We start from the raw sequence: 13,050 nt of genomic DNA on the forward strand, positions 1-13,050 counted from the left end.
CCCGGTCCCTGGCCGGCGGAGGGGTGCGGCAGTGCCGTTTCTCCCGCAGCCTTGTGTGACAACCCGCACCGGGCACGGCCACCAGGGAAGCCTCCCTGAGCGGCGCTGTCCGGGGACTTCAGTGCGGGGTCAGTCCCGTGGGCCTGGAGCTCCCGCGGGGCTGAGCTCGGAAACTCAGTCTCTGCACCTGCACCGCCCCCCCCCCACCCCCCACCCCCTACCCCGGGACGTGAAGCTGAGAGGTGTGGCCCAGCTCGGCCCCAGGGAGATTGAGACCCTCTCATCAGGCAGGACATGCTGGGGGCCAGAGGTCCTTTCCCAGGGGCTGGGCAAGGGCCAGAACTTCCTTGGGAACATGCGGGGTTAGACCTGAGCTACACACCCCTCTTGGTTTGGGCCCCTGGGGATTCAGTTGACAATTTTATAAGCTCTCCAGCGTGGTCGGGAGGATGTCTGGCCCAGGTTATAGAACAGGTCCAGGTGTTCTCCAGGGGCCAGGCCAGGGTGGAGTGGGGTTCAGTGGTTTAGCCTGTTTACTTCTGGAAATGAACTCCTGGCCCAACTCTGTCACCAGCTCCCTGTCCTGTCTGGGTCAGATGATCACTGAGGCCTCTTCCATCTGGAATGTTCTCTGCTTTGTGCTTGGCCTTGGCAGGCTGGAAGTGAACTGGCTTTGCAGAGAGCCACCATCATCTCTGATAGCCAAGTCCCTGTGCCATCCCCCCTGTGCAATGTGATTCCGTGCTTAGTGGTGGGTGCCTTGTTTAACACAGAGGGAGTCTAATCAGAACCTGTTTTCCTTCTCCTTTCTAGGTGTTTAGTGACGACCTTACCAAGCCAATCATTGATAACATTGTGTCTGATCTCATTCAGATTTATACCATGGACACAGAGATCCCCTAAGGCCCTGGTCCAGGCCTGCCCAAAGAGAAGCCCGGGATGCTCGGCTGCCTGGGGACGGCATCACCGCATCGCTGTGACGGCTGGTCCCCAGAAGACCAGCTGGGAGGACTGGTTTTGTGCTGCTGGAGACGGGCTGGTGAAGGCGATGACCTGCTGCCACTTTGATTCTCATGCTTTGACTGTCCCTGGCAGCTGTGGTCCAGACGGTGATGGGAGCCGTGCCTCCTGCGGGCAGGCCGGGGTGCACCAGGGGAAGGGCCCCCAAGGCATCCGTGTCTGCTTTTGTCCTTTGAGAGGGCACCGACTGCAGTTGAGGTGTGACATCAGTGGAAGCAAAATCAAAGAACAGATGAGACTGCACCCTTGGGGATTTTTTTAAAGCCAGATTTATAGAAAGTATGAATGTGCAACATAGATGGAATTTTATTTTGTATAATAAAAGATGATACAAATCAACAGAGATGCCCTGTCTTTGCTCTCGGGCCTGGGCTGCTCTGGGTGCCGTCCAACCTCGGTTTCCCCTGAAACGCTCTCTCCGGGTGGAATCGGCCCTTGTGCCTCCATGGCCTTCTGAGGGCATGGTGGCCCAGCGTGTGCACACGTCATGGTGGCGTCCCTGGAAGGAGTCACCATGTCCTCACTCCCCCACTGGGACATTCGCAGAGCTTGGCGCCCGTCCCATTCAGTGAGTGAGCATCAATTTTGGAGAGAGGGATTAGGGAGCATCACTTGGGTTCCCCAAACCCAGATCTGACCAAAATGTAACTAGAAAGTAAATGACGGTTTTTTCTTAAGTGTCAAGACAGTGAGTCTAGATGGAGAGCCTAGAGAATCTCAGGGCCATGACACCCTCCTGACCCACTCGAAGGGCACTTCTTCCAGAAGACTTGCTTTTGGGTGCATTAGAGAAACAGCAGCCTAGGTTGTTCTCCCTGGGAATCCCCACTGGGCTCGACACACACTGGTGGGACTGTCCTTCAGTACATGATGGTGTGGGGAGCAGGGGACTGTCCCAGGTGCGCCCCTGCATTTGGGAAGTTGTTGCCAGGGGAGCATGGGCTCTGGATACTGGCTGCCATGCCCTCCAGCATCCACAGGTGTGGGGGCTGGCTGGAATGCCTGGGGTCCAGCAGGCTGCCTCCGAATGCTTGTCTCTGGGGGATCACACGCTGGTGACAAGTCAGGCAGCAGGGCTTGCTTGAGTTTACTTAGCAACTGTGTTATTTGTCTTCAGGATGAGAGATCTGAGTAAATGTCCACTTTTGCACCGTGTCCTTTCCATATCTGTCCACCCAGCTCAGCTGGGAGCTCTTTGAGGCCAAGGTTGGTGCTCAGAGTCCCGGCTCTAAGCACGCAGTGGGTGGTGAGGGGCCAGCCCGCAGACCTCTCTCTGTGAGCAGCTCTGGCTCTTTCGCTGGTCCCTTCTGTCTTCTGCTATTTAAAACGTACCTCGTCTGCCTCGTGTTCTTCCTCCCCACAGGCTGGGCCCTGGCACCGCCCCCTGGGCCCCAGCCTTGCTTGTCCCGCATCGACCTGGCGCTGGCCTTTGCCAGCGCTTATTGCTGGTTTGAATGGAATTGGGCAACGGATGTTTCACTTTTGGATTCTCTGTCTTCTCTCCCCTGACCAGATCACAGGCTCTTACAGAAGCTTCAGTGTCCTTGGATCTCTTCAGGTTTAGCCTCCGGCGAGGCAGCTGGCCCCCACACACTTGATGGGAGGTCATTTGCTCAGCTCTCAGAAAACAGAACCCCCTGCTCTGGATGGGAGGGCTAGGTGGAGGGTACAGGAGAACCCTCTGGAGAGCTCTCTCCATCTGCACCTGTTCCAGTCTGTTTGCTCCCCACCCCCTGCTCCAGGACTTACCAGAAAGAAGGGAAGGTGGTTGTTAGCTAAAGCTCTCTAGGGATTTGGTGAACATCCCCACCCCTGGCTGAGAGCCCCTGTGCCGAACTGGGAAAGCATGGCTCCAGAGACTCTGGTCTGCTGGGGCTAGCCGCAGCCTCCGTGGAGATTTTGTAGCTCTAGGTTTCCTTCTATGATGACTGCATAGCAGGCCGGTTCCTTTCTTTCTATGGGACTCAGTTTCCCACTTTGTAAATTGAGCAGGTTGGACCAAATGATCTCAGACTGGGATTGCTGATTGCTAGTTTTATTTTTCTTGTATTTTTTTCTGATTGCTATTTTAAAATCCCTTAGCCCGCCCCGTGCCTGTCGTGCTGCCCTGTGGGACTTGCAGCCCTCGCGCACTGGCCTCTGGGCCTGTCCTGTCAGCACTTACCACTCAGGGCTCGTCTCTGCTTTCCTGATGCAGCTGGGGCCGGAAGCTCCCCCTTCAGTGTGCCGTCATCGGAACAGAGATGAAGGAAGGGTGCTAGGCAGCAATGAGGGATGGAGACAAGATTTTCTACAACCCGAAGCTTCCGGCACATCTTAATTACTGTAAAGTGATAGACGGCCGAGCCTTGCCTGGCCTGTCAAATGGGTGGAAGGAGGGGGGCGATCCAGGTTCTATGAGGAACTCGGCGGTCTCTTCCTTTCCAGCTGTAGATGAGTGAATGCTGTCCCCCGAAAGATGTGTTTATGTCCTAACTCTTGGAACGTGGGGATGGGTCCTTATTTGAAAACAGGCTCTTTGTAGCTATTGTCAGCGTGAGGTGAGATCCTACAGGAGTAGGCTGGGTCCGAATCCAAGATGACTGGTATCCTTCTAAGACGCAGTGATGGAATGTGCAGGGGAGAAGGCCACGGGACGACAGAGACAGGGGTGGTGCGGCTACCAGCCAAGGAAGGCCAAGGCCGCCGGCCGCACCAGCAGCTGGAAGGGGCAAGGAAGGAGCGGCCCCTAGAGCCTTCGGAGGGAGTGCCGCCCGGCTGACACCTGGATTCCTGCCTTCCGGCCTCCGGAGCAAGAGGAGGGGGTAACTGTCTTGTTATTTTAGCACCCCCCGACCAGTGTGGGGTACTTCATCAACTCCTACCGGGCTTCCTCAGACTCCCAGGGTGCACCTCTGCTCCCGGGGTGCTGCTGGGTGGTGAAATGTTGGCCAAGCTTTGTGAAGGGGTGGGCGTTGTTACGCTTCCTGGCCTCAACTCATTTGGCTAAGTACCATTTTTTTTCCACAGGAACCTGTGTGATATCTGATAGCAGGAGTGGAAAAGAGTCTCCACAGGCAGAAATGAGCAATCTGGGGGGGGAGGGCACCATCTCTCCATAAGGTGCCAGCTCTCTGGACATGGCGTTTGGCCCCATGTAGACTTGCTCAGCCTTCGGGTTCAAGGTGGACACACACATCACTGAAGCAAGGGCTCTTGGCTATTTGTCTGCTGTTTTCTGTTATTTGTCTTTTTGCCTTTTTTGGAAGCATGGACTCTGGTGGTTGGGAGGGAACTTAGAAGCCATTTTCCTCCTTTCTTGGCAGCTTCCCTGGAAAAGGCATCCGCTGGCGTTGCCAAGTTTGAAAGGGTGATGTGTGGAGTGGAGAAATAGAAACACAGGGGACGGAGATGTGGGTAGTCTCGGCTCTGTCCCTGTGGTAGTCATTTGCAAGTTTTGGCCCAGAGCTCCCTCTGGGCTGCGGAGCACAGATGCCCCCCCCCCCCGCCCCACAGGTGCTCAAGGACGCCCAGTGTGCGAAGGAACGGATAGGGGGATGACCCGGCGAGCAAGTGAATGACTGAAATAATGGGTTTTCTTTCCCCCGCTTTGGCTTAAAGAGGAAGTCTGTGATTACAACCCTTGTGCGCTGCTGGGGGCAAATTTAAAATGGTGCAGCCGCTTTGGAAAACAGTTTGGCAGCTCCTCAAAAAATTTCACCTAGCATTACCAAATGACCTGGCTATCCCACTTCTGGATGTAGACCCAAGAAGACTGAAAGCAGGGACTCCAACAGATATTTGCACACCCATGTTCACAGCAGCATGACTCACAGCAGCCAAAAGGCAGACGCAACCCAAGTGTTCCCTGACGGATGAGTGGATAAAGAAAATATGGTCTAGCCATACAACGGAATGTTACTCAGCTTTAAAAAGGCAGGAACTTCTGACACAGAGAGACAGAAAGGACGGCAGGCACCAGGGGCTGGGGGGCACGCGATGAGGAATTAGGGTCTAACGCGAACGGATTTCAGTTTGGGGAGATAAAGATGTTCTGGAGACGGATGGTGGGGATGACTGCACAGCACTGTGAAAGTACTTAATGTCATCGGACTGTTTGCTTAAAATTGGAGAGTGACTTTTATGTTGTATATATTCTGCCACAATAAAAAAAAAAAAAAAGAGGGAGTCTGCATGCGTGCATTTGGGTTGGTGGCCCCTGCCTTCACCTTCCTTTGAGGATGCCGGCCTGGGCCTTCAGGCGAGGCCCCTCCAGGTCCAGACAGTTCGAGGACCAGCATGCAAACCTCTGGACAGGTGGCTGCACACCCGGGGGGAGCTTGGGCATTCCTGGGGCTCTCAGCTTGGTTAAGTGGATGAAGACACCTCCTTTTCATTCCAATTCATTCAGAATTCACCAACTAATAAATCACACATGTTACCCAGACTGGGACTGTAGGAGCCTTCCAATTTTTTTTTTTTTTTTTAATACACAGAAATTTTGGTCTATTCTTTAAATTAGGAAATTCAACTACAGACTTTAAATTATTATGCATCTGGTCTTCCTCATTAAGATAATTTTTGTTCATCTTTATAACAGGCAGATAAAAATGTAAAACATATTTCATAACTGAACACAGTTGACCAAGCCATTCCGTATAATATGCTTTATAGAGGGGGCTTCCTCACAAGACAGGTCCCTCGGCCTGAAGACTGTACAGAAACCAGAGCGACAATCTGAGGTCACGGCGCCCCTTTCTGAACCCCACACCCCGAGGAAGGGCAACAATGGACACACACAGTAGGCAACTTCGTACGGCAGCAGTGAGGGTTTTTGTTTAATCTATACGGACCGTTTGTTCTACCAAGGTGTCTCTAACAGAGAATGAAAAGAAGCCCATGAGCAGAGCATATGCAGCTTACCTTCTTCAATTTGAAAGATTTCCAATTTTATTTCTAGTTTAAGAACACACAGACCCTCAACAAATTGAGTTGCCCTTTTTGTTGTTTAAACAAGGACATTAGGGAACAATTCACAAATGGGTAACATTCTCAGTGTGCCCTTTGGAATAAAGGGATGGCTTTAAGTTATCTGTAGCTGGCATCTTAAGTGGGATTTTCTTGTCTAACTGGAATTCCTTCGCCCGAGATTTGACTACTCCTGCTCAGGGGTGACATGGCCTTCAGGTTAGCGGTAGGAACTGAGCATGTTTTGGATGTCGACCCAGATGCTCACAGAGGCAGGTGGCCTTGGGCGAGTCCCCTGCCAGTGGGGGTAGCACAGGGGACATGACGGGTGAGCCGGCCTTGCTGCTCACCCACACCTGCATTTCCATTCTGACCCGTGTCCCTCAGCTCCCGGCTGTCCCTCGGTGGCTCAGCCTCAGGCCCAAGTGATAGGCACATGTTCACGCTGCGGTCGGACTTCAACTGCCTCTCTGCAAAATGCGACAGATGAATTCAGAAGGTAAAGGAAACTCTGCTTTTGCTGCATTTCCCTCCCTGGTCAGCGTGCATTCCGGGGAAACTGAGGCTTGGCACAACGGGTGCCCATACGGCAAGGAGAGGTCCCCGAGGGAACCGTCTGGGGAGCCCAGGCCCAGCTCTCCCTCCTGCAGACAGGGTGCTCAGCCGGCGCGGCGAAGCTGACCTCCTCAGCCTCCCGGGCTCGTGAGACAGAGCCACAGCTGTGACCGGAGCGACGACGGCGAGGTGCCATTGCTCCCAGGGGCTTTGCTCCTGCGCCTGCTTCCCCCATGTCACCGTAGGTGGCTGCAGACACAAATCCATGCCTTTGTGGGTCATAGTTGTCCTTGAGCGAGAAGCCCCGGGTCGGAAGAGTGCTTTGGCGGGTGGTGACTGAGACCTGGCCCCAGTCACTCGGCAGACCCCTCAGCCCAACTTCTCGGTTGCGGTCACGTCAGCTCCTCTTGGGTTTGGAGGGCACCTCTTCCTCCGCCACTTTCTGCCTGACTCTTGGTGGTCTCCCCACCCCCAGCCCCACCCCCACCTCCAGACCTGGCTCTCCTGGGGCTGCTCCCGGATTCTGGGTGTTTCCAAGGGGTCGGCGTGGCAGGGGGCGGCAGCGCTTCATGCTGTTGAAGCTGGGGCGTGGACAAAGAAAGCCCACCAGCCAGAATTCAGGACTTGGAGTTGAAACCGAAGGAAACTGAAAGCAAAACTCCCCTTTCCACCTACTGGAGGGGATCATTCTTATCAATACTTTGGTATTTTCCTTTTAAATAAAAAAATTCCATTGAAAGGTTTTTTTTTTTTCCCCCTCTATAGGCAGGGGTCTCAAAGTGCAAAAGTTCTAATTCTAACCGCTCCGGCCTCGTGTCTCTCTCCCCGACCTTCTCAGGAATCTCCACAGCAACATTCCCAGGAACTGTGCGGGGAGGAGGACTGGGATGGAGAACGGAGGCTGGGCAGAAGGTGGGGGGCAGCGGTGGGGGGCGGGCAAGCAACCAAAAAGATATTCTTGCAGTCTCGTTCCCCGAAAAAAAACCCTGCCACAATAAATAATGAAATTTCAAAATGAAAACACCTGATAAGAGGAATGGAAATATCATGCTGATAAATAGCTCCTTATTCTTTAAATACGCATCTGGTCATATATGTACGTACATGTCTATACGCACACGCATATCTACGCACACACGCACACACATACAGACCGCACATGTGTCCTGGGGGAGGGGCGCTTGGTGGCGCAGGTACATTTGCAGGCGGCTCCCAGCGACAGGCTGTCCGGGCGGGGCAACCTTCCGGGCCCTGCCGAGCCACGGTCATCCTTTTTCTTTCTGTATGAACCTATCGGGCCAACTGCTCTCCGGCAGGTGCAGGGAAACGCCCAGTCAGCTGGAACCAGCCCCCGCCCCACCGCACAGCCCAAACAGCGAACGTCCGGAGGAACTGTAGTGTTCGTTAAAAAAATGCTTCGATAGAAAAAAGGGAAACACGGCTCTTCTCACGCTCTAGTTTCTCCCTCGTCCTGCTCAGTCCCAGATAAGAAGCCTTGGGTGGAGTGGCTTCTTGCTAGTGCCGTGCGAGCACCATCTTCAGCCGCCTTGGCCATGCTCTCCTTGCAGGCCTGTGCCATCCGGGCCGAGTGCGCGTGTGTGCGGTGTGCGTGTGCCCAGAGCCCTTCCCTTAGAGGGACGTCTCCACGCTGTGGAGCGGGCTCCCGGGTCTGGAAGAAAACACTGACGAGGTAGCTGACTTGGTGCCGTGCGTGGTCAGGTAGATACCGCTGTCTATGGCGTTGTTGTTCTGGTTGGGGGACGGGGGTGGGGGGGCCCGCAGGCGCTCCTCGTTCTCATCCACGTCCGTGTCATCGATGAGTGGGATGTTGTGGGTGTAGTCATTGATCAGAAACTCGGGCGTTGCCATGAAGTTATGAATGGAGGTCTTGGATTCCGGTTTCTCCAGGCCTTCATAGAGCGAGCTACGGAATGCTTTCACCACCCGGATCTGGAGCAAGACATGGAAGGACAGGGGCCCAAGGTGGGAGGAGGGAGGGAGGGAGGGAGAAAGGAAGGAAAGGGGGAAGAAGGGAAGGAGGGAAGCCAGGAAGGAAGGAAAGAAGGAGGGAAGGAGATAGTCAATGGCTGGCTGGTGCTGGCAAGTTCCACCCACATCAACAGCACCAGGTTACTGCGTGACAAACGTTCGTCCATTGGAATGGAGCAACTGGGACAGCTCTGCCTGGTTGCGCTAAGGGCTTTCAGGATTGGGTCTGTGTCTCATCAACTGGGCCCTCTGCCAAATCTGAATTCCAATTCGATAGAACAGAAAGATGATTCCAAAAAGGGAGAATGCTAGAGAGGGGACTCTCCGCTTCCTCTTACCACAAAGTCTGCATAACTTTCTGACAAGAGCAAGTCCCCAGCCTATGGGCACAGTGCCGGCCTTTCTCAAGTGGGTCTCCCTCCCTGGCTTCTCTATAGACCTTGTCTCCGTCCCACCAGCTCTCGTGCCTGTAACCAGCACCTGCCATGGCCAGGCCCACATGGCCATCAGTCTTCCTGCTGCGAAGTCCAGTGGCGACTTTTGTGTCTCCATCTTATTTGATTTCTCAGGGGCCCCCAACACAGCTGACTGTCCCTCTTTCTGGAAACTCCTCCTGGCTTCCCTGACATCGCCACTGCCTGGCCCTCCTCCTACCTGGCCCTGTCTCCTGCACTTCTCCTTCCTCTGGCCCATGGTGCCCCAGAGCCCTGGCCTGGCACTGGTCCTCCTCCTCTCTGTCCGTACGCCCAGGCCCACCTCCTAGCCCTGACCGCCACCTTGGGGCTCATCTGGCTGTAATCGGGGGCCTGAGAGCTGGCCACTCTCCCATCTGGAGGCATCCAACACTGAAAATGGCCCCACTTTTGATTTGCACCCAGTAAGCCTGTCCTGCTTGGATGCCCTGCTCCAGCGCAATGGTTCCTCTCGCCTCCTGCAGGCCCCCTGGCCCGCAGCTCGGTGCCTCTGATCGGTTGGCATTTCCCTTCGCAGACCCTTTTGCCTTCGTGTCTCCTGCCATCACAGGCATTGACTTCTTTTGGTCAGTGGAATCTGCCGTATCCTTCCTCTCCTCAGGCTTTTCTAGATCTTGTTCCTCGGCTGCTCGACTGGCATTGGCAGACCGCAGGGAAGAGCTTCCCACAGTGCCCTGATCCCCGGCTATGGTGGCCCTTGGCCCCAGCCGAGCTCAGGCACCCTCTGACCCCCATACCTCCTGCAGGATCTTGCTCCCAGAACTAGCCCCTTGGTCTCTTTGATCCCCCCTTCACTTACACGAGTGCTCAAATGTCATCAGGTTTATGAGCCACAGAGCTGCTGCCTCACTTTGTTCCCTCCCTGGTCCCCTACCACCTGGGCTCCCTCTTGGTTCTAGAAGCTCGAGTCCATGGGAAGGCCTCTGCTGGGCCCCGCATGAGCCAGCTGGCCTTGTGCTGAGATGGGGAAGTCAGCTCTTCCCTATGTGAGTGGGTGGACATAGCATCAGTTCTAAAGTCATTTCCAGGTCAAAGCTTCTAGGACTTGGTTTTCTTGGTTTAGACTGGGTGTTGGCAAACTGTGGCCAAGGCTACTGGGCCTCAGCTTGGTTTTACAAATAAAGTTTTATTGCCACACAGCCACGCCCATTCATTTCTGCTTCGTCCATGCCTGTCTTCAAGGTGCCGGGGCAGAGTTGGGTAGTTGTGACAGAGACCTGGCCTGCAAAGCTAAAAATAATTACTCTAAGGTCCTTTATAGGAGAAGTTTGCTGTCCCCTAGTTTAGACCATGAATCACACTGCTGACAATGAGTCCTTTTCGAGCCTCCAGGGTCTGGAACCCCGGGACAGTCAGTGCGTGGCCAAGCACAGTGCTCGTAAATCAGTTTAAGCCAGGTGAACCTCACAGCCACTCGAGGGCAAAAACAGTCAGCCAGAGAGCTCCGTAAAATTGGAATTCCCTAACTCCAAATCTTAAATCTGGCTAGGATTTTCTCTGAATTTGGTGAAGTCACGTCTTCTGGATTACAGATGGCCAACTATTTGCCCTCAGTTCCTTGACTCCCCCAGACTGGCTCCTGAGAAAGGGGTAACCCAGAAATTGAGGGGAGAATCATTTGATATTTTTAACGAAAAGAAATAGAAGTCACGTTTTGTAGTCACTGAAGATGTGGCCTCATTCTTTGGGCCTTTTCTGGTGCCAGAACTGGGGGGGAGGTACTGGGACAAGTCACAGAAAGGAAAGTAAGCTGGACCCTGCAGCCCTTGACCCTAGGCGCCTTCGTGGTAAGTTTGGCAGCAATGATCTGATGACCCTGGCTACACCCTTTCCTCTGGCTGAGCTGGTCCCCTCACTTGGATCTGGGTCACACGATCAGGTCAGACCCCTGCTGAAACCCACCTTCAGGTCTCCCTGTGCCTGGCTGAACTCCAAAGTCTTTGCCCAAAACGGGCAGCCAGCCCTTCTTCTCCAGCTTCTGCAGCTCCGGAACTTTCCTTCAGGGTGCTTGCTCCTCCCAAGTATAATCAGACTTACTTTAATGACTGTCTTGTCACTGGTCTGGTTTGCTGCCTATCGACAGAGTGTGGCACAGAGTAGTCGCTCAATCACCAACGGGGCGGGCGGGGGGGGGGGGCGGGCTGCTCACGCAGACATGCGATTTGGGGCTCTAAGCTAGGCTTGTGTCATCCCTAGTCTCTTCCACGTCCCAATTCCCCGCATTCAAACCTTGGGCTGTTAACAAATTGCTTGGTATTGCTGTCATGATGGGGTGTTTTCAGGCCACCCGACACTGAAGAGCACAGCGACTTCCTGGGACACGGGTTTGGTGAGAACCGGCAAACGTTTCGAGAAGAGAGGCCTGCTCTAGAGAGCCGAGCTCATGCACGGGGGCTTCAGAACATCCCCACGGCAGAGTTCAGTGTGTCCCAGCAAAAGAGTGACCAAGGCTGAGCGGAAACAGCGCCCTTCTCCATCTCTGCCACTCCCCAAGGGACCTTGCCACCCTCAAGGCTGTCGGTGTCACCAAAAGCCCACAGACTCCAGGGACACCATATAAAGGGTGTACATATATATATACACCTCCACCTATGTCTGCAGCCAGCACGCACTCCTTCCCAGCATGCACTGCTGCTCCCTCACCTCCCCTTGGATGGCTGAAGGATCTATCAAACTGAAGGAGGCTGAGGGTCAGCCCTGGTCTTCCGGTCCTAGTGCAGGGCTCTGGCCAAACCACAGAGGCACCTCGGTCCCCGACCCCAGTGCCCTGCATCAGCATGTGCCCCAGCCCCTAATTCCCCAACCTCTTCTCAGCGGAGCCCTCTCTACCTCCACGGCTGCTGCCGTCTCTGCCAGGGCCCTGGAGGCCCCTGGGACTCAGAGCCTGACTGCCTGGTCTCTTGATCCTCCCTGGCTCCCACCTCTGTGGCTGACATCGCTGGGGTCCCTCGCAGCCTCCCTCCTCTCTGATTATTGAATCAGGCCCGGCCCTCCCCAACCTAGCTGGTGGGGACGCCAAACATTCTAGCAGGTGAAGGAGCTGCCCTGGGTCCACTCTGTGCAGTGTGGGAACTCACCGAACTGAACCCCTGCCCGCCAAAAGTCCATTTTACTGTGGGATAACTTAAAAGTAAAAGAAAGACATGAAAAGCACTTTCCAATAAAGCCGCCTCCTAGCGTTGTAGCCAGGGTGTCTGGGAAGGCCGAGGAGGATCAGGTCAGGCTGGGGCTGGAGGGCTCTCCCATAGCTTCCTGTCTCGCCCCAAGTGAGGCCGGCTGTGCCCTCCATTTCCTGATGTCCGAGAGGCAGCCCTGCTTGTTCCCGCACTGCCTGGGTGCCCCACCCTGGCCTCTGCACCCACTCAAGGATGTTGCCCCCCCTCCCTTGCCTAGCCTACTCATTTGTCTTGTCTTACAAGAGACTCTCTCTTGGGGCCACAGTCCCCTCTAGCTGCTGTCAATGGCCGGTTCTTTCCTGACCCCCTGCTCCCCAAGGACCTCCCCAGCTGGGCACTCACTGCTCCCCACGCCACACCCCTGGTTCCTGGCTGTAGACAGGTCTCCAGGTTCTCTGTCCTCTCACCATCCGCTCACATCCGAGGGCCCCAGGGCTCATCTTTCGACCTTTTCTCTTCTTCATCTACACCCACACGTTTCCCAGCTGCTCTTATCTGCTGTGGTCCTAAATACCATCTGTCTGCTGACGAGTCCAACACCTCTATCTCCAGACTCGGGGCTCTGCCTGCCACTTTAACTTCACCCCCACCCTACGCCTCCTCCCTGGTCTCACAGCTGCTGCCCTTTACCTCTGCTGTCCAGTCTCTGCAGGGCAGCCCAAGCAGTCCTTTCAAACAAAAGCCAGAGCATGTCACAGTCTCCACGGGTCTAAACCCTTCAATAGCTGCGTCTCCTGCAAAGTCAGGGCCCGCCTCAGACCATTTTCTTTCTCAAGCCTCTTTACTGTCTCCAGCCTCAGCTTCCCGGCTTTTCCCGAATACTGGCACACTCCTGCCTCAGGGCCTTTGCACAAGCCGTTCCCTCTGCCGGGAAGGCTCTTCCCCAGTGA

At 54.8% G+C, this 13,050-nt stretch overlaps 2 protein-coding genes and 1 long non-coding RNA gene across 10 annotated transcripts in view; 2 read left to right on the top strand and 1 right to left on the bottom strand.

The window, feature by feature from the left end:
• CCNQ (cyclin Q) overlaps positions 1-1,359 on the top strand; it is a 10,036-nt gene extending 8,677 nt beyond the window's left edge. For 5 of the 6 annotated variants that reach the window (XM_081808073.1, XM_081808075.1, XM_081808076.1 and 2 more), the window contains one exon: positions 814-1,359. In XM_081808073.1, the coding sequence (XP_081664199.1) occupies positions 814-903 (90 nt within the window). In that variant the 3' untranslated portion in view covers positions 904-1,359. The remainder of the gene's footprint in view (positions 1-813) is intronic. The other variant, XM_081808074.1, reaches the window with a different exon arrangement.
• A 4,559-nt stretch (positions 1,360-5,918) lies between these two features.
• ATP2B3 (ATPase plasma membrane Ca2+ transporting 3) overlaps positions 5,919-13,050 on the bottom strand; it is a 62,265-nt gene continuing 55,133 nt past the window's right edge. The window contains exon 22 of one of the 2 annotated variants that reach the window (XM_081808079.1): positions 5,919-8,472. In XM_081808079.1, coding sequence (XP_081664205.1) covers positions 8,152-8,472 — 321 coding nt within the window. In that variant the 3' untranslated portion in view covers positions 5,919-8,151. The remainder of the gene's footprint in view (positions 8,473-13,050) is intronic. The other variant, XM_081808082.1, reaches the window with a different exon arrangement.
• The window catches only part of LOC145717760 (uncharacterized), an 11,241-nt gene continuing 6,301 nt past the window's right edge, over positions 8,111-13,050 (top strand). Inside the window, exon 1 of one of the 2 annotated variants that reach the window (XR_014141157.1) lies at positions 8,111-8,241. This is a non-coding gene — a long non-coding RNA (uncharacterized LOC145717760). The remainder of the gene's footprint in view (positions 8,242-13,050) is intronic. The other variant, XR_014141155.1, reaches the window with a different exon arrangement.

The sequence above is a fragment of the Leptonychotes weddellii genome, chromosome X, assembly GCF_054177405.1.
Source record: "Leptonychotes weddellii isolate Sample4059 chromosome X, ASM5417740v2, whole genome shotgun sequence".
NCBI classification, from domain to species: Eukaryota; Metazoa; Chordata; class Mammalia; order Carnivora; family Phocidae; genus Leptonychotes; species Leptonychotes weddellii.